This window comes from Thalassophryne amazonica, chromosome 22 (assembly GCF_902500255.1).
Source record: "Thalassophryne amazonica chromosome 22, fThaAma1.1, whole genome shotgun sequence".
NCBI lineage: Eukaryota > Metazoa > Chordata > Actinopteri > Batrachoidiformes > Batrachoididae > Thalassophryne > Thalassophryne amazonica.
The window spans coordinates 4,284,193-4,302,189 of NC_047124.1; the positions used below are offsets into that span (position 1 = coordinate 4,284,193).

The 17,997-nt window shown below is 40.4% G+C and overlaps 2 protein-coding genes and 1 pseudogene across 2 annotated transcripts in view; all 3 read left to right on the top strand.

Annotated features, from left to right (window-relative positions):
• The window catches only part of mdm2 (MDM2 proto-oncogene), a 387,699-nt gene that overhangs the window by 358,966 nt on the left and 10,736 nt on the right, over positions 1-17,997 (top strand). The window lies entirely within an intron of this gene.
• Positions 265-4,151, top strand: slc35e3 (solute carrier family 35 member E3). Its single transcript, XM_034163267.1, has 8 exons — positions 265-359; positions 1,066-1,534; positions 2,205-2,315; positions 2,410-2,469; positions 2,779-2,877; positions 3,286-3,368; positions 3,824-3,908; positions 3,984-4,151. The coding sequence occupies exons 2-8, from the start codon at positions 1,133-1,135 to the stop codon at positions 4,083-4,085; spliced, it is 942 nt and encodes a 313-aa protein (XP_034019158.1). The 5' UTR covers positions 265-359; positions 1,066-1,132; the 3' UTR covers positions 4,086-4,151.
• LOC117504438 lies at positions 9,694-16,724 on the top strand (annotated as a pseudogene).

The window sequence follows — 17,997 nt, forward strand, 5'->3', positions numbered from 1 at the left end:
CACATTACTGCCGCTGTGTGGACAGTTGATGTGCTAAATATCTATTTTTATCCGTTTGTTTATTTTTGATTATTTAAAAATAGAATTATTAAACGACTTTTATAGAACAACATAAAGGAAATGTATTTGCGAAGTGAATGAGTCTGGTTTACCAAATTAATTTTTCAACCAAATCAGGGGCTGAATGATGTAGTAGCCTCCAACCCGCTAGTTGGCGGTGTTGCCCCACATTCTGGTTTAGCCCGCGAGGAAGCACTCAGTGCCAGAAAGAAACAAGGTTCGTTTCATTCAGAGAGAGACGAAAAAAAAACAAACTCCAGAACAGCAGCCTCGAGGTGGAGAAACGGACTCGTATACCGGTAACAAGTGGAATATATATATATATATATATATATATATATATATATATATATATATATATATATATATATATATATATATATTCTATATTCTATATTTCTCTATATAGAGAGAAATATAGAGCAAGATGAAGAGAGAGTACAAGTGAAGTTTTCTCTGTGCAGCGGGACGAAGGAAGGAAGGAAGGACAGACACAAGGGATCCCTGGCCAGCTTCTGGTCACCCTGTGTAGTTATTATGTAATTATTATTATGTTACAGCGCCTCTAAACAATTTGTGATGTCATAAGGCTAACTGATATCAGTAACTCTGAGATCTTTGCGACATCATAAGGTAGGCGGAGTGTGAAGTAAGAAAAGTAATGGAAGATGTAACGGAACTCTGTGACGTCATAACGCAGAGTGCATAGTCAGAGAAGTAGTTGACAGACAGTCATATCTGAGTGATGTCATAAGGCAGGCAAAACTTGAAGTAAGGTCATGGAAGAAGTAGTGAGAGACCTTTGTGATGTCATAAGGGCAGGTCTTAAACTTCGGGGGTCCATAGACTCACATCTGTGGGTTTTATTTATTATTTTTTTTATGGTTTGTGACCCCAGAGAGTAAATCTGCTAAAAAAAAAGTAATGTGAAAATGAGAAATTTGTGTCAGACAAATGTTATGATTTTAGTATATTATCTTTTGCCTCATCTCCATTTCTTCACAGAATGGACCACTGCTCAGCCTAAGTTAAAGAAAGCCGGGCTAAGAAAAGCAAGATTTCATCCGGAACCATGGTGGCCGGGTTCTCCAATTTATCTGCTAACAGGCGCATTGTGGCTGGACTTCTGGTCAATCTGTTGTCCTCCATCTGCATCGTCTTCATTAACAAGTGGATCTATGTACACTACGGCTTTCCCAACATGACCCTCACCCTGGTCCACTTCGTGGTCACCTGGCTTGGACTCTATATCTGCCAGAAGATGGACATATTTTCTCCAAAAAGCCTCCCCGTTCGTAGGATTGTGTGGTTAGCGCTCAGCTTCTGTGGGTTTGTGGCCTTCACTAACCTTTCCCTGCAGAACAACTCTATAGGAACGTACCAGCTGGCTAAAGCCATGACCACGCCGGTCATAATCCTCATCCAGACCACCTGCTACAACAAGACCTTCTCCACCAAGATCAAACTGACATTGGTAAGGTAGCTAGTAAAATCATAAGGACACACACTGTGGTCCTCATTTTGGGGAAACTGTTTGTCTTTTCAGTGGATTTCAGTACTTGTGACATCAAGAGACACCTGGGAAGATCTTCTGGAGTCACAAGGTTGGTGGTCAGAGGTGTTTGGTGATGAAGATGTCTTTTCATGAGAATGGTCAAAGTCTTTAGGGTCCTGGTGCTTCCTGTCTTACTGTAAGGTTGTCATACTTGGATGCTAACCAGTGACCTAAAGTGATGACTGGGTATCACTGGTATGAGGTCTCTGGCAGATCCTTGTGTAACGCTGGAATGACTTGTAAAGGTGCGGTTACTGAGGGAGACCCCTGAGGGGTATAAGATCAACTGTGGGGGAACGACACTTTGCCCATGTGGTGCTTTTGTCTGGTCATGATCCAGCACAAAGGTGCCTCAGTGCTGAGGACCCCAGCGGCTGGAAGAGGTCAAAGAAACACCCACATTTGACCAGATAGATAGTTACTTTGAAGAAGTGGGGATGGACTAGTTGTCTACAAGTGTGGCTGCCATCCAGGATTTAGGTGATTTCGTAGCATGGTGTATATGTGTCAGACCAGACCGGAGTACTTCAAGGGGTTTTGAAAATTGAAGCATTACATTTAAATAATAAATATGTTCTTTTCTGTCCAGGTGCCAATAACTTTAGGGGTGATACTGAACTCCTACTACGATGTGCGGTTCAACCTGTTGGGTACCGTGTTCGCCACGCTGGGTGTCCTGGTGACGTCGCTGTATCAAGTGGTAAGAGAGAGAAAAAAAAATCACTATGAAAGTCATTTGTGCTCAACATGAAGGATGAAAGTCAAAGTGTTTTTTGTGAAACTGTTTCTGTCAGTGGGTCGGGGCCAAACAACACGAGCTCCAGGTGAACTCCATGCAGCTTCTGTACTATCAGGTGGGACTCAACGCCACTCACCCTGTGACCTGTAATAATCACATACTGACTCAATCTTGTGTTGGCTACATACTTCCTCTGACAAAGGTGCCATGTTCTCTGCACATTTGGCCAATCAGTGCGCGAGTCTGGCACAACTGTCAGAGTCGGAAACGAACTACACTTGTCCGGCTCCTTTTTTGGGTCTTGACTTACGACAGTCTGAACAGTTTGTCAGATGTAGAATGTAGCCTGCTTCAGTGTTACTGCTGTCACGCTAAAGTTAATTACTGTAATGTTAGTAATGTAGTGGACTAACTGTCTCCTCAGGCTCCTCTGTCTTCGGTCTTCTTGCTGTGTGTGGTCCCTCTGTTTGAGCCGCTGACTGGGGATGGGGGAATATTTGGTCCCTGGTCCCTGCTTGCTCTGGTAAGACAACGCGCTAAACATTTCACACATGACTGTCAGTACTGGCAGTTCTGGGAGACCTACAGAAAATAGCAATTCTGTTGCACAGTTAATTTAAATTGAATTGTACAACACCTAAATAGATCCTCATCATTTGACTGGTGGAGTGTATGTCACATGGAATTATTTGTCCTGTTGTATATAAAAATAGTCCATAGTATGATCTACACCATTTACCGTTCATTTTGGTTCCATATATTCTTGCTAAATTTCACAACTGCTGGATCTATTTAGGTGTCATATAAAACAAATAATGAATGATTTCTATTTGTGCAATAGAAAAAAATCATTCTTGGTGATTCGCGGTCATTCGCGGTGATTGTGTTGTTGCCATGCTAACTGGTAACGATGTTGTCCCCTTGCTTTAAGATGACGGTGCTGTTCTCAGGCGTGGTGGCGTTCCTGGTCAACCTGTCTATTTACTGGATCATTGGCAACACCTCAGCTGTCACGTATCCTTGGACACAGTGGAGCCCAAAGGGACCTCCAGAAACCTGGACAAAAAAGGGGGATCAGGAGTTCTCAAAGGGGGTACAGCTAGGTATTTAACAGGGGCTGTCTTTTTTCGGCTGCGGGATTTCGTAGACATTTATGATTGCATCACCTCTGACAGTACAATTGTGAGTCAAACGGTGCTTTAACTGTCTGATTAAAGCCATAAACAGCATCAAAGACAGACTTGAGTGACATCAAAGCATCTCTAATCCTCCTCAGTCAACTTTCATCTCCACTAATCAGCACTTTTATCTATTTAACGTTACGAGCTGATGTTTACTGAGTATTTGGACATTGTAGACAGACGATGACAGCGCGATGAGCTACTGGAGTTTTTACTGTGCCGTCCATGAAACACCGAGCCCGTTTATCGGATCAGATTTTGTGTTGTTTTTCCGATTTGTCTCCTCAGCTACAACATGTTCGGACACTTTAAGTTCTGCATCACTCTGATTGGAGGATACATGCTCTTCCAGGACCCGCTGTCACTCAACCAGGTGAGTTTTCCCATCCTGCTCTGGGATTCAAACTAGCGACCGTTTGGCTCCAGTGTGTTTGTGTGTCCCTTGCAGGCGTTGGGGATCCTGTGCACTCTGGCTGGAATCCTGTCTTACACTCATTTCAAGCTTGTCGAACAGGAGGAGGGCAAGAGCCGCCTGGTTCAGAGACCATAGGCTAAGTCAGCTGTCAATCAACTGCATGGCCTCGTGTCATTGGCCGCCCACCTCGAGGTTCTATTATAAATATATTTTGTTCTGCGTATTTCTTTATTTTTATTAACAGGTCCTCATTTCCAGATGTCAGCATGGCCTCTGTGCTTCATGTGTTTTCTGTTTGGTTTGTTTTTTTGTCCCATGATCCTTTGAGGTCACTTGAAGATAAACATTCCGGCTGCTGACATAGAGAAGCTGTGATACCTCTGAGTTTTATTTTATTATTATTTTTTTTCCCTGTTGCAGCTGAAATTTGAGCTCAGAAGACAAACTTAAAAAGAAAGTTTTTAAACCTGTATTTGAACATATCAATCTGGGAATTGTTCCTCCCAGAATTCCCCCTTTGCCGGAGCTGTTAGGAATAACAGTCAGACTCTGGTTTGAAGTCTCCCTGCAGCCTGACTGTCTGTGGCGCTTTTGAGCAAGGCAGCGAGCCTTCGTCTGCTGCTGCTGGAGCCAATTCCTGCTGCTTCTGTTCTTCCACACAGTCTGAAGACAAACCAGGAGCAACTCCACAAAACGTTTCTACCCAGTGGACTCACAGATGGACAAACTTTGGATTTGTTTCATGGTATTTGGTGCCTTTTCTTTCTTTCTTTTTCTTTCTTTTTTTGGGGGGGGGGGGGGGGTGAGTAAAGTTTAAAATGTAAACTAATAGTCTCCCTTCAGGTCAGAATTAAAATTTTATTCTCATTTTTGTATTAAGTATTAAAAAGTTTACAACATTTCAGTTTGTATTTTTAGGCTGTTTTCAGTCTCACTGTCATTTTTATTGTGATGTTTTTTCAAATGTACAGTTAAACTGGATAAATCTGGTTTATTGTGTGCATGTTGTGGATTTGTGTTGTGATTTTTCTTTTGCTTTTCAAACATGCTGGTAACAGTCTGCCCTGTCACCATGGTAACAGTGCAGCCAGGCAGACTGTGATGACAAACATTCAGTTTGGAGGTCAAAGGTCAAATCTGCACCGTGACCTGCTGGGTGTAATTTTTCTTACACTAAATTAATTAGTTATTTAATCTTAAAACTCAGAGTGCAACAATCTAAAGTGGTTTTAAGTCAAAAATGTAACCAGGTTAAACTGATTTTATATTTTATAGATCTGATGAGCAGCAGTTTAACAGCGACTGGTTTAAGTTCTTTTTGAAGTAAAATCAATACAAAGTGATTTTGATCTCTTAAATCGAGGGGATTAAAGTTCTCTGTTGCTATGACAGATTTCCATCAACTGGATGCCAAAAGACAGGTTTTGCGCCTACGCTGTTCTGATGTAAAATCATGGCTGGATGCAAGATATAAAATTTACCACGTTCAAAACATTAAAAATTAGATTTTTAGAATAACGTCTCTGTCCAGTTTTTTCTTCCAGCAGTGAGTCTGTCTGTTCCTTCCTCTCTGCACGAGGGGGGCGGTGTGTTTGAGTGTCTCACAGCGCCAAGCAGATTGCAGAGTTTTACAAACATATTTCTAAATTTTTCTTTTCTTTCAAAGTCTGCTTGCTGTGTCCTCGCTGTGGTTAAACTAAAAACACAACTACAGCTACAACACAGTAACAACAATCACTAATGCTTTTTTCCTCTCCACAAAATATGACTAAAATCTCTTTCTGAGGATGACATGATGTAAAATACGCTGATAAAACCTTACCTCTCAATTAGGTTACGCTTTCCACATAAATACACAAATTCTTGATTGTTCCTGCTCAGAGCCTGTAAATCCAGATGGGAAGAGGGTGTTGTGAGGGCTGACATGCCCTCCACAATAGACTGATTTTACCAGCTAATATCTGGTCTAAAGCTGTTTAAAATGTGTTTTAAAGCAGAACGTATCCTTGTAGTACAACATCAAAAAAAAGACAGAAGCAGATAAGGAAGAAAAACCTTCACATTTCAGAAACTGGAACAAATCCTGATTGATGAACAAATTGAGTTGATCAATATTTGATTATTTTCTGTCATTTCTATAGAATAGTTTTAGCTGTTATGGATGTCGCAGAAGATGCAGTAGATTTAAAAAAAATGACATGTTAACTGATAGTTTGGTCCTGCTTAGAGTGGGAGGAGTCTGGTTTCAGCACATGGTACCAAACAGAAACTTCAACTGTTGATTTCACATTATTTGAATTGACTGTTTTTATGTTAAGTAATACTAATAAAAAATACAATAATTTAGAGACGTAATGGCTGTTTCTTTGCTGATTGACAGGATGTGCAGAGTTTCCACGGATACAATGGTTTTGATGTCAGAATGTCGAGGTCAGGTTTGCTGCCCTCTGAACTTACGGAGAAGGTTGTGAGATAAACGTGTCCCACATTTTGTAGTTTTGCAATGAGCTGGTGTCGAGTAATCAGACGGTGAAACACACACGGAGCAGGTTTCTGTCCCTCCTGAACTGGATCTAAAGACACACATCCAGGTTCCAGTTCAGACCAGAACTTGATGTCGTGGAGATGGGATGAAAAGCTTTAAAATGATATGTATTCTGTCACTGTGTGCTGTGACCCGTCTCTGAATCCTGTCTTTTGTTTGACTTTTTTGATTTGCTGTCTTCTGAAACTATCTCCCACTGTTACTATGAAGATTATATTCAGTTGTACATCTGACTGGATCCAAATTATTCATCTGACAGGATTTATATCAATTAATCAGTAATGGGACTCCTGAGTGGGTCACATAGTACATCACAGGAGCCACAACTAAATTATTGCAATAGGAAAAAAAAATCACAAAGCATTTTTTCCCCAAGCAGAACCATTTCATATATAATTCTATCATTTAAAAAATAATTATTTTCCTGAAGAAGAGTCTCTCCTTTAAGGGCCCCAATGACCTTTGACACAAACCTTTACACTCGCTGTCTGAACGCACAAAATGATATTCTGTTCTTATAACAGCACAAATCCAGAACCACTCCTGCTTTCACACGCACTTAAAAGTGAAACTTCAATCAGGAACTGAGTGGAGAACTCAAACTCAAGTTCATGAAGAACTCAGCTGTTCTGAACTCACAGACAAACCAGATGTGATGAAGAGTCGACGCTTGTTTATTTGAAAGGGTCAAAGGTCAAATGAACCACTGTTCTGTAGACTACAAGAAGACAAAAACACTTCCTCTTTCATGCACATATTCAGATCCCATCTACCCAGATACAAGTGATGCAGGGCTCAGTCTGAATTCTGATTGGCTCAGGCGGAGGACAGAGTGGGAGGTTTGTTTCCTCAGATCGACCTCGGTCCCGCTATATGGATTGTGTTCTGTTTAACTCCTAAATCCAGAATTCTCTTGGTATCCGAGTGAAAAATGAACATCTTCATTGTTCTGTTTCTCCTCGGAGCACAAAGAGCTGCAGCTGGTGAGTTTAAACAACATTTAGATCGTTTAGATTATTTCCAAAGAGTTCAGACATTTTGTGTCCTTAAATATGAATTTTGTTTGTTTGTTCGTTTTTTGTTGTTGTTGTTTTTTTTTAAGTAATAATTATTCACAGTTTATTTTCAGGATGTCCTTACAAAATAAGACTCCTAATGTCTATGTTTTCTAAAGTATCATTAGTATTTTTTCCTGTTTCAAGTTGTTGATCTGTCAAATTATGAAATTATTCTTCCTCTGTTTAGATCTGAGTTTTATCTCCATACAATCATCATCAACTTTGTGATGTCTTAAATTTACTGCAGGAGTTTGGGACATTTTTACCCAAGGCCAAAATATGGCCATTGGGGTATTGTGAAGACTTTGCGTCCAGTCCTGTTACTGCCAGGGTCTTCAAATTCACAGGGAACTTTCTTGGGACATACGAGGTCTGTCAATAAAGTAATGGTCCTTTTTATTTTTTTCAAAAACTATATGGATTTCATTCATATGTTTTCACATCAGACAAGCTTGAACCCTCGTGCGCATGCGTGAGTTTTTCCACGCCTGTCAGTGACGTCATTCGCCTGTGAGCACGCCTTGGGAAGGAGTGGTCCCGCCCCGTCGTCGGATTTTCATTGTCTGGAAATGGCGGAATGAAAAGGACTTTTTTCATCAGAATTTTTTCAGAAGCTGTTAGAGACTGGCACCTGGAAACCATTCGAAAAATTTATCTGGCTTTCGGTGAAAATTTTATGGGCTTCACAGAGAATAAGGTCTGTTAGTACAGCTTTAAGGACCCCTTTAAGGACGCTCGGCGCGCCACGCTCCGAGCTGCGATGACGCGGTACAAGCCACTGGACCATTTCTAAACTGATGGCTCTGTGGATACGAGACCATCGTGTGCTCTTTCTCTGGTTACCACAAGAGCTGGACATCAGCCATTTTCCGGCAGATTTCACTTTTAACAAGAGATTTTATCATGGAAAGCTGTGCGGAGGCTTCACGCGTCACGACCGATTCACTTTGGAAGCGAGACAAAGGAACACCTCCGTTTCGGCGTGTCAGAGGACAAGTTTGGACATGTCCAGCTCTCCACAATTTCACTGGTACTTACTGGACTGGTAAGCACTGAAAGCCGAGATAGACATGTCCAAACTTGTCCTCTGACACGCCGAAACGGAGGTGTTCCTTTGTCTCCCTTCCAAAGTGAATCGGTCTTTAGAAACAGATGACACTACTGGAGCCACAACAGATGTTTAACAAAAGAATAATGTACTATTACAACAACAACAATGAAAATAATTTCCAACAAAAAATGTCCCTGTCAAAAAAAAAAAATTATTAACAAAAGGCGTCCCTGTCATTACAACAAGCGCAATCAGAGATTTCTAATGTCCACCAATCCGGATCACTTCCAATATTCAGTAGAGTCTTCCATGCCCTGGTATCTATCTGTGATGCAAATGAGATGAGAATCTGCGATGTAGTTTTGACATAATCCTTCAAAGCCTATGTAAAGTGAAATCTTGAGCTAGCCTGCAGATTCATATCACCTTCAAAGTTCAGTGGAGTCTTCCATGCTCTAATATCTATATGTGGTGCAAATTTGGTGAAAATCCATGGAGTAGGTTTTGGGTTGTTTTTGGGTTTTTTTTTTATGTAATCCTTCAAATCCTATATAAAGTGAAATCTTGATCCAGAATCCAGATCACCTCCAAAAATTATTAGAGTCTTCCATGGCCTAATATGTATCTTTGTTGAAAATTTTGTCCAACCTCGTGCAGTAGTTTTGACGTAATCTTGCTAGCAGACAGACAAATAAATAAACGCAGATGATTTTATTATGTCCTTGTCGGACATAATAATTCAACATTAATGTTGAATTATTATGTCCGTATCTCCTCTTTTGTGAAGATCAATAAAGTCTCAGTCTAGTCAAATAAAATAATAATAAGTTTAAGTAGATTTAAGGCCATATAAGTAGTTATAAGTGCACTTATAAAGTCAAAGAAGTAAGTGTACAGTGGTGTGATATTCCTACTACACTGGAGTGCTCAGTAATGGGATGGAAAGACAAATGGCCTCCTCCGGGAAAGGAAGTCTTGATCCAACTCCTTGGGTCAAGGCAGAATCAGGTTCATTGCTGTCCACAGTGTGTTGGTTCATCCCAGCAGACAGCATCAAACCAACATCTGTGTGCTGTGATTGGCTGATGGATGGACCAATCAGGATACACAGACCACCTGCTGGTCTCCATGATGGTCCTGCTGGTCTCTGTCTCATTGGGACCAGGTGTAGTCAGACTCAAAGTGTCCTTCAGTGGAAGGTTCTGGAACAGATTCAGGGCACTCTGGTTTGGTTCTGTGGTTCTGTCCTGATCCACTTGACTTCACTCATGTCTCTTTATCTCTCTCAGATGTCCACATTCACCAGTTGATGTCTGGCTGTGAGTGGGATGATGAGACTGGAGACGTTAATGGTTATTTTCAGTATGGTTATAAGGGAGAAGACTTTATCACTGGACATGAAGACTGAGACATGGATCGCTCCACAACCACAAGCTGTCTTCACCAAACGCAAGTGGGACAATAATGAGGCTTTAACGGCACGTTATAGGCACTACTACACAAAGAAGTGTCCTGAGTGGCTGAAGTTGTTCCTGAACTATGGGAGGAGTCAACTGCTGAGAACAGGTAGAGTCACATGACCGGATGTAGTTTGATTGACACACTGTTCGTGAAGCTTTTCTGTGTCAGATTCACAGGAACATGAACCAACATGTAGAGACACACTGTCCATCAAAGTGTCCTCTTTTTTGTGTCCACTGTCCACCCATTGGTTTTTCTGTCTCTCACTGTAAACTGAATGATCTCAACTGGATTTAATTTGACTTGATTAGAGATATCAGTTTATATCTTAAACGTTTTAACTGTTTTGAACTGTTTAAATCACTTTAAATTAATTTTAAAATGATTCTGGATTCACACCGACTGAATCTGTGAAACTGGTTTTGACTGGATTCTAAAAACTGATGAAATATGTTTGGATTTTAGGGAAAAATGTGAGTTCTTGTTTTGGAACCTCACTCACTCACTCATTCACTCATCTTCAACCGCTTATCCAGGATCGGCTCGCATGGGCAACAGCCCCAGCACGGGACCACATTACCCACCTCTGTCTGGGGGATCCTGAGGTGTTCCCAGTGTGGAGATACAGTATAATCTCGCCACCTAGTCCTGGGTCTTCCCCGGGGTCTCCTCCTAGCTGGACGTGCCTGGAACACCTCCGGCCTAGAGTTCCATGCCCGTTCACCTCAGCTGCCTGAACCACCTCAGCTGCCTCCTTTCAACATGAAGAAGCAGCAACTCTAGTCCGAGCTCTGCACGGATGACTGAGCTTCTCACCTTATCTCTTAGGGAGACACCAGCCACCCTCCTGAGGAAGCCCATTTCGGACACATAAGTCGAACCCTCCTTTCCAGCACCCTGGAGTAGACTTTACCAGGGAGGCTGTGTTGGAACCTTTAGGGGTTAATTTATATAAAACAAATTTACAACATTTTATGGACTAAATAACTAATAAAAAATTATCTAGATTAATTTCATTTGTGTGTTTTTTTGTTTAATTTTTTCAGAATAAATAATTGCAAGATGTTATTGACAGTTTTGTCTGTCTCTCTCTCTGTTTTTGTCTCTCTTTCTCTCTGTCTTTCTCTCTCTCTCTCTGTCTTTCCCCCCTTTGTCTGTCTGTCTCTCTCTCTCTGTTTTTGTCTCTCTTTCTCTCTGTCTTTCTCTCTCTCTCTCTGTCTTTCCCCCCTTTGTCTGTCTGTCTCTCTCTCTCTGTTTTTGTCTCTCTTTCTCTCTGTCTTTCTCTCTCTGTTTTTGTCTCTCTCTCTCCCCGTCTGTCTCTCTCGCTGTCTCTGTCCAGACTCCCCTCGGTGTCTCTCCTCCAGAAGTCTCCGTCCTCTCCAGTCTGCTGTCATGCTACAGGTTTCTATCCTGATGTAGCTGACATATTCTGGAGAAAAGATGGACAGCAGCTTTTTGAGGATGTGGATCACAGAGAGCTGCTCCCCAACCACGACGGAACCTTCCAGATGAGCGTGGACCTGAACCTTTCCCCAGTCCAACCTGAAGACTGGGGGCAGTACGAGTGTGTGTGTCAGCTGGCTGATGTCAAGGACGACATCATCACCAAACTGGACAAAGACGCCATCAGGACCAACCACGGTGAGACTGAACGCCGAACGATCTGGGACACAGCAGGACACCAGTCCCTCACTAACTGAAAGTGGACGGACGTGTTGATTCTGTGCCTGTTTTGTGGACAGAGACGCCCGCTCACGTCCTCGTCCCCGTCATCGGTGCAGCGGCTCTTCTTGCACTTGTTCTGGTTCCAATTATTGGATTCAAAGTTTACAAGAAGATGAGAGGTGAGCAAATAAAACAGAAACAGACAGCCAGCAGAAGGCAGAAAAGTGCTTCCCAATTTTTTTTTTTAGCATTTTTTGTTATAAGCAGGCATTAACTTTATCCAACTTCAAAATGGTTATGACATCAAAATTGATCATAATTGGCCTCTTTTACATCAAGCACATTAATTAAATATAAAAACTGCATAAGTATGTTTTTTGTGAATATAAAGAAAATCAGAATGCAAAAGCAAAGAAGACAGAGACATTTTAGAGTACACTATGGCTAATTTATTAAAATCATATTTTATGATTCATTGTTTCCATTACACAAATTAATTCTAAAATTAGATGACAAATAAAACACATTCAAAGGACATTCTATATAAATTCCAAACTGAAAATACTGCATTTTAAGTGTTTTGTTGTGTTAGCTACTTAAAGCAATCAACTTGGGTTTAAACAGCCTTCTGCACGGCACCCACAGGCACCCAACACTGCAACGCTGACCACTCTTGAAGCACTTACAGGCAGCAGTCTTGCATTTTGCCTCACATCCCTTTTTCCCTCTATTTACACCGAAATATACTTCAAATGATGTCAAATCACATCAAATCATAGTTTTACCAAAATCATATTAATATATGTTTTTCCATAACATGGGTGGTAATCAGTTTAATTTTTTATGGAATTCCCCTTTAAGGTAACTAAAATTTGTCAATTTGGTACTAATAACAAAAAAATTACGTCAGTGGGTGTATTGAAGTTATTTTGAATGGTTCTGATACTTGAGGTATCAAGTGTATGTTGTGTAATGGAAACAATGAATCATAAAATATGATTTTAATAAATTAGCCATAGTGTACTCTAAAATGTCTGTCTTCTTTGCTTTTGTATTCTGATTTTCTTTATATTCACAAAAAACATACTTATGCAATTTTTATATTTAATTAATGTGCTTGATGTAAAAGAGGCCAATTATGATCAATTTTGATGTCATAACCATTTTGAAGTTGGATAAAGTTAATCAATAGACCCATCTTATCTGACATAATTGTATTTTCATAGTTAAGACTGGCATAATGGTCTATGTAAGTTGTCTTATTGGTTTTCTTGTGCAAGAAAACATATAATTAGACACCAAAATTGTCATAATCAGACCATCATAACAGATTTTATGAATTTGACCCTTCACGAAAAGTGCGTTGACCTTTCCACATTTTCAGTCATTGTGACGTAACGCAAGGTCAAAAATAGGTCAAACTATATATTTTTGAACTCTGCTCGTCAAGACGAGTAATTTGATATGCATATCAAAAGGATTGGACCATTTTTGAATTGTGACCCAAAAATGGCCAAAAAAATGATTTTTATTTTTGGCATCGCCCCTGATGTGAAACCTTACTATACAAGGACTTGATCTAGCATAGATGCCTGCTTGTAACAAAAAATGCCAAAAAAAAATGTTTTGGAAGCACTTTTCTGCCTTCTGCTGGCTGTCTGAAAGATTTTCTCTTTTCAGTTTCCAGCACTTTGATTTGATTGTTTATCTGATCAGTTTGTGTTTCCTGCTTTAGTCGCTGAACCTTCATCTTCACATCATCTCTATTATTTTATCTCATTTCAACATCAATGAAAAAATGACAAATATTTCTACAGCAGCTTCAACTATTTCTGTCATCAGTATTGTATTTATATTACTAGGTAATAGTACCCGTGACAAGGAAGACAACAGTAAAGACCACAGCAACCTGACATTTGACCCCACTGACCTCCACCCTAATGACTGACCTCTGGCTGACCTTTGCCAGGGCAGTTCTGGAATCCACGTCAGTGTGTCAAATTTGGTCCAAATAGAGTTTAAAAAATGTAAATTATGAAGCACCTTGAGGAAGGCCAAACAATTTTACTGAGTCCTGAACAACAACAATAAAGAATTCATTTCTGTATTCCTTGACCTTTGCCCCAGTAACTGACTTTTGTCAAATTTTACCTCACTTGGGCAATTCCAGAACCCACCTCCATATGTGAGCCGTGTTTGGTCCAAATCTGAATGAAAAAGCTGAATTTTGACCTTTGACCCCAGTGACCTTTGACCTTTTCCAAACCAAACCCAGAGAGGTGAATTCTGGGGTCGGCCTTCGTGCACTTACCAGGTTTGGTGGTCAAACGTCTGTGTGAAGATTCCTGCTGAGTGCAGCGTGATGCTGTCGGAGATCTTACAGGAAGACAAAAATGACGTCAGATGGAAAAAGTTTCAGTCAGCAGAAGAAAGAAAACATGTTGTGACTTTTTCCACTGTGACGCTGAAACTGCCTTCTTGTTCCAGGAGCTGAAGGCCGTCCGTCTGGTGAGTGCAGCTTCTTTGGTTCACGTGTCTTGTTGGAGTCTCGGAGCTGCAGCTTGGGACTCCGACGAGGGCGGTCGCATCTCCTCCACTCTCCCTTATCTCTCTGCCTTTAACCTTCAAATCCCTACTTTACCAGACTGTGAATTCCTCAAAACTATATTGTATTCTGGATCTATTGGATAGAGCCCAACCGATATATCGGCCGATATAAGCCCTTTTCAAAGTACTCACTATCGGCTGAAATTTTGCAGATAGAACGCTGATAATTTTTCATAAACAGAACAGTTACTGAAATAATGTTTGTGTCAGCAATGTAAAATGTCCTTGCACCGTTTGTCCAGTAGATGGAGCTCTGACTCCATTCCACTGAGAGCTGCTTACACCCCTGCTTAAATGTGTTCATCACCGGCCCTCGTAGTTCGCCGTGACACTGCACTGATCGGCTGACAAAAGCATACAAGTAAGTTTATAAGGATGTTGTTTGTAATAACTTTGCAATTACATTCACCCCACATTTCTCCCATTTCATTTCAACTCAGTTTGATTAACTCAGTTTATGTAGTAATGCGTCAAATGTGCTTCATTGTGTCGGTCACGCTTTTTATTAAGCCCATGTTGTGTAGACCTTATTTCTAGCAAGAAAAACTTTCGTTTACTGCTAAGAGGTTGAAACATTCAGATTCACTGGTCGTCCGGAAGGGTTCTGGCAATTGCTGCCGTTTGCCATTAATACGACATTGTATACGACGGCTGGGACCAAGCTTTACTAAATTGTAAATAACTTGTAAATTGTATTTCAGCTTTTCCATATCGGTCGGGCTCTTACTATTGGATTAACCATGGAATTGATCAGCTGGTGTCTGAACGCTATTGACACCATTTTTTCTACAAGAAGGTCAGGACCAGGGGATCCTACCTGCCCAAATGGAACGTATCCTGCGGGCTATGTCTTCGACTCCTGGGGGTCTTGGCGTGTTGCATGCTTGGCGCCTTTCTCCGTTGAGGACGTCAAGGATTTATTCATTTTTGGTCTCATGGCAGCAGGGCTGGTACTTTTTGGCTTATGTACTGCCCTGATCTACCGGAAAATTGGCAAGACGGCGGCATCAAGAACCACGGGCCCTCACTTGTCCGTCATGATTAACGAGGTTGGCAAGGCAGTGCATTCTCAGACTGCGTTGACTCTTGAACTCAGACGCAAATTGGATGACATCTTGGAGCTGATGCATGCCTTGCAGTTGAAGCTGAAGGTTTCGGAGGTCAGTGAATATTCTTAATTCATAATTGGGAATATTCTAAATTCATAATTGGGATTTCGCTGTTCAAGTGGAACTGTTAAAAGTGTTTTTCACTGCTCAGCTACAACACTCCACGCTATCTAGCCAGAAAGGACAAATTGCTCACTGTTTACCTCCAGAGGAATTTATTCAGGCCTTGGTGAGATTATTCGGCTCCATTCTTATCTCAACCCACAAAGACAATAAACTGACAGATTTACACATGGACTGAAGCATGCTCCAGTTTTTCCCTTTCCCTCTCTTCCTGCCCCTCCCTCCCTGCGGCAGGTCTCCGTTCTTCCCAAGCTGGCAGTTGGTGCGACTCCAGTTGCAGCGGCTACCACACACTCACATCGCCTCAATTTGGAAAACGGACTGTTTCAAGTTTACTGCACATAAACAATGTCAAATGTATATGTGTTGTCTTAATTCTGATGTGTGCCATTATTACGGTAATTATTACATTATTACATAAGTAATAATTGTGGATTAATTGCTGTTTGTCTGTGGAATGTGTGTGTGGCAATCTCGTTGTTGTAATGACAATGATAATAAAGCTATCCATCCATCCAGATGTTTGCTGCTCTGTGGCCTCTTTCTTAAATAAACGCACTGAGTGTTTTTCTGATTTTCCAGCTGACAGCAGCTCTGAGGCCTCACAGCGCCTGAATCCAGACGCCACCACAACGTGACCTCTGTGAGTCACTTTATCTGCATTTACAAAATAGGAGCCAAAAAACAACCAACATCAAAATTTAACCTTGAAGTTATTTGAGTGAAAGAAGAAAACTGCTTTAAGTTCAGAATGAAAACACAGATTATAAATGTTTGATTCGCTGCCTCGTGGTTTAATTTACTGTCGCATGAGAATATTTATGAAATAAAATCATTGTTTTTACATTTTTGTTGTCTTAAAGAGTGGACGTGGGATTATTACAAGTTTAGACTCTTTAAGAATCTTGTCATAAACATTCTGATTATTTCATAAAATGTGGAGCAGTTTAATTGAACTATTTCAACTGATTTTTTTTTTTTTTTTTACCTCCATCATTTTGTTTTCTCTTTTTATGTCTTTTTAGGGTTTTGGATAAATGTCTGACTGGAATTTGAGGAGGCATCGTCACATTCTTCTGTTCATCTGTAAACTGGGAATAAATGTTATTGGTGACTAATATTATTTTAAAATTTGATCCCAGTTTTAAAAATAAATAACAAATGTTAATTCTCTGTATGGGAACTTATGGAGTAAATATCCAACCAGTTTGAAAAATACCATGTAATTTGGCAGATATTTTACCACATTATAAAACAAATTAGATTATTTTTTTTAAAGAAAGGCACTTTGATATTTATTGAAAATTTTTGTTTTTATTTTTGTATCTGTGGAGCAGGTAAACAAGATGCATCATTGTTAGATTTGATTATAGATTAGATAGAACTTTATTGCTCCCTTGGGAAAACTCCCTCAGGGCAATTGAGGTTCCTGCAGTGTTATATAGCAGCACACAGGGTAAGAAGCACACAGAGCATCATAAAATGATACATTATGATGTTTGTGAGCCACAAATCAAATCTGCACATTTTACACTTGTGCAAATGTTCTTTATTTTTTCTTTCTCATCTTGGTTAATTAAGCTTTTTGTAACAATAATTATTTTGATGGTAAACCCTGACGTTTTGGTTTTATGGAGCCCACCTAGGGACATGGTGGTTAATTTTTTGGGGGGCGGGGGATTGGGCTGCATTATTGCATTCCCTCGTAATACCTTTTGTGTTCCCTCGCAATAACGTTTGAGTCCATATTTCCAGCCTGGTGACACACAGGTTTGTTGAATTGTTTGGATGGATTGCACATCATGGATAACCAGAACTTGATTAAGTTTTACTTTAACCTGGGGCTCACATACAGTATGGAGGCTTTGTCTGTGAGACACAAGTTGTAGCAACTTCCTCATCTCACAGGATCCCATTCTCTCGTGAATCCTGTTGCTGTCTGCTGTCTGTGTGCACGCATATGCGTTCAGTCTCTCCCCACCTGATTCCACTCACTGTGTGCTCTGATAGGTATGAGCTTTAATATCATATTTGGTTATTGCGAGGGAATGCAAAAGTATTGTGAGAGAAAGCAATAATCTGGGCCAAAAAAAAAATTAACCACCATGTCCCTAGACTGGCTCTGTAGGTTTTTGAATAAATAATTTGAAGAACAACAAACTTTTTCTTTTTTGCAAATACACTGTGATACTAAAAGTTGCACCTTTAAACTGTGGACTGTTCATGAATGTTCAGTTCAGTTTGCTGCTGTTTCTGTCCTTTTGTGTTGTTGGTTTTCAGTAAGATCACCAAAATTACTCACGCCTGTGTTTTTGAAATGCCACATGCTCTTTGTGATATTTATCAAGAAATATTTTTGTCACATGAAGCGTGTAGATGTTAAACTAAGAAAAAAAGCTCAAAGAATGAACTTGAAGGAAATTAAAAT

What these genes read in the sequence shown, in the direction of transcription:
- slc35e3 (XM_034163267.1), top strand. Translation starts at nt 1,133, where the DNA reads ATGGTGGCCGGGTTCTCCAATTTATCTGCTAACAGGCGCATTGTGGCT. An exon ending in CCAAGATCAAACTGACATTG is followed by an intron (nt 1,535 to 2,204) that starts GTAAGGTAGCTA and finishes TTTTCTGTCCAG; the next exon opens with GTGCCAATAACTTTAGGGGT. An exon ending in GGCAACACCTCAGCTGTCAC is followed by an intron (nt 3,369 to 3,823) that starts GTATCCTTGGAC and finishes TTGTCTCCTCAG; the next exon opens with CTACAACATGTTCGGACACT.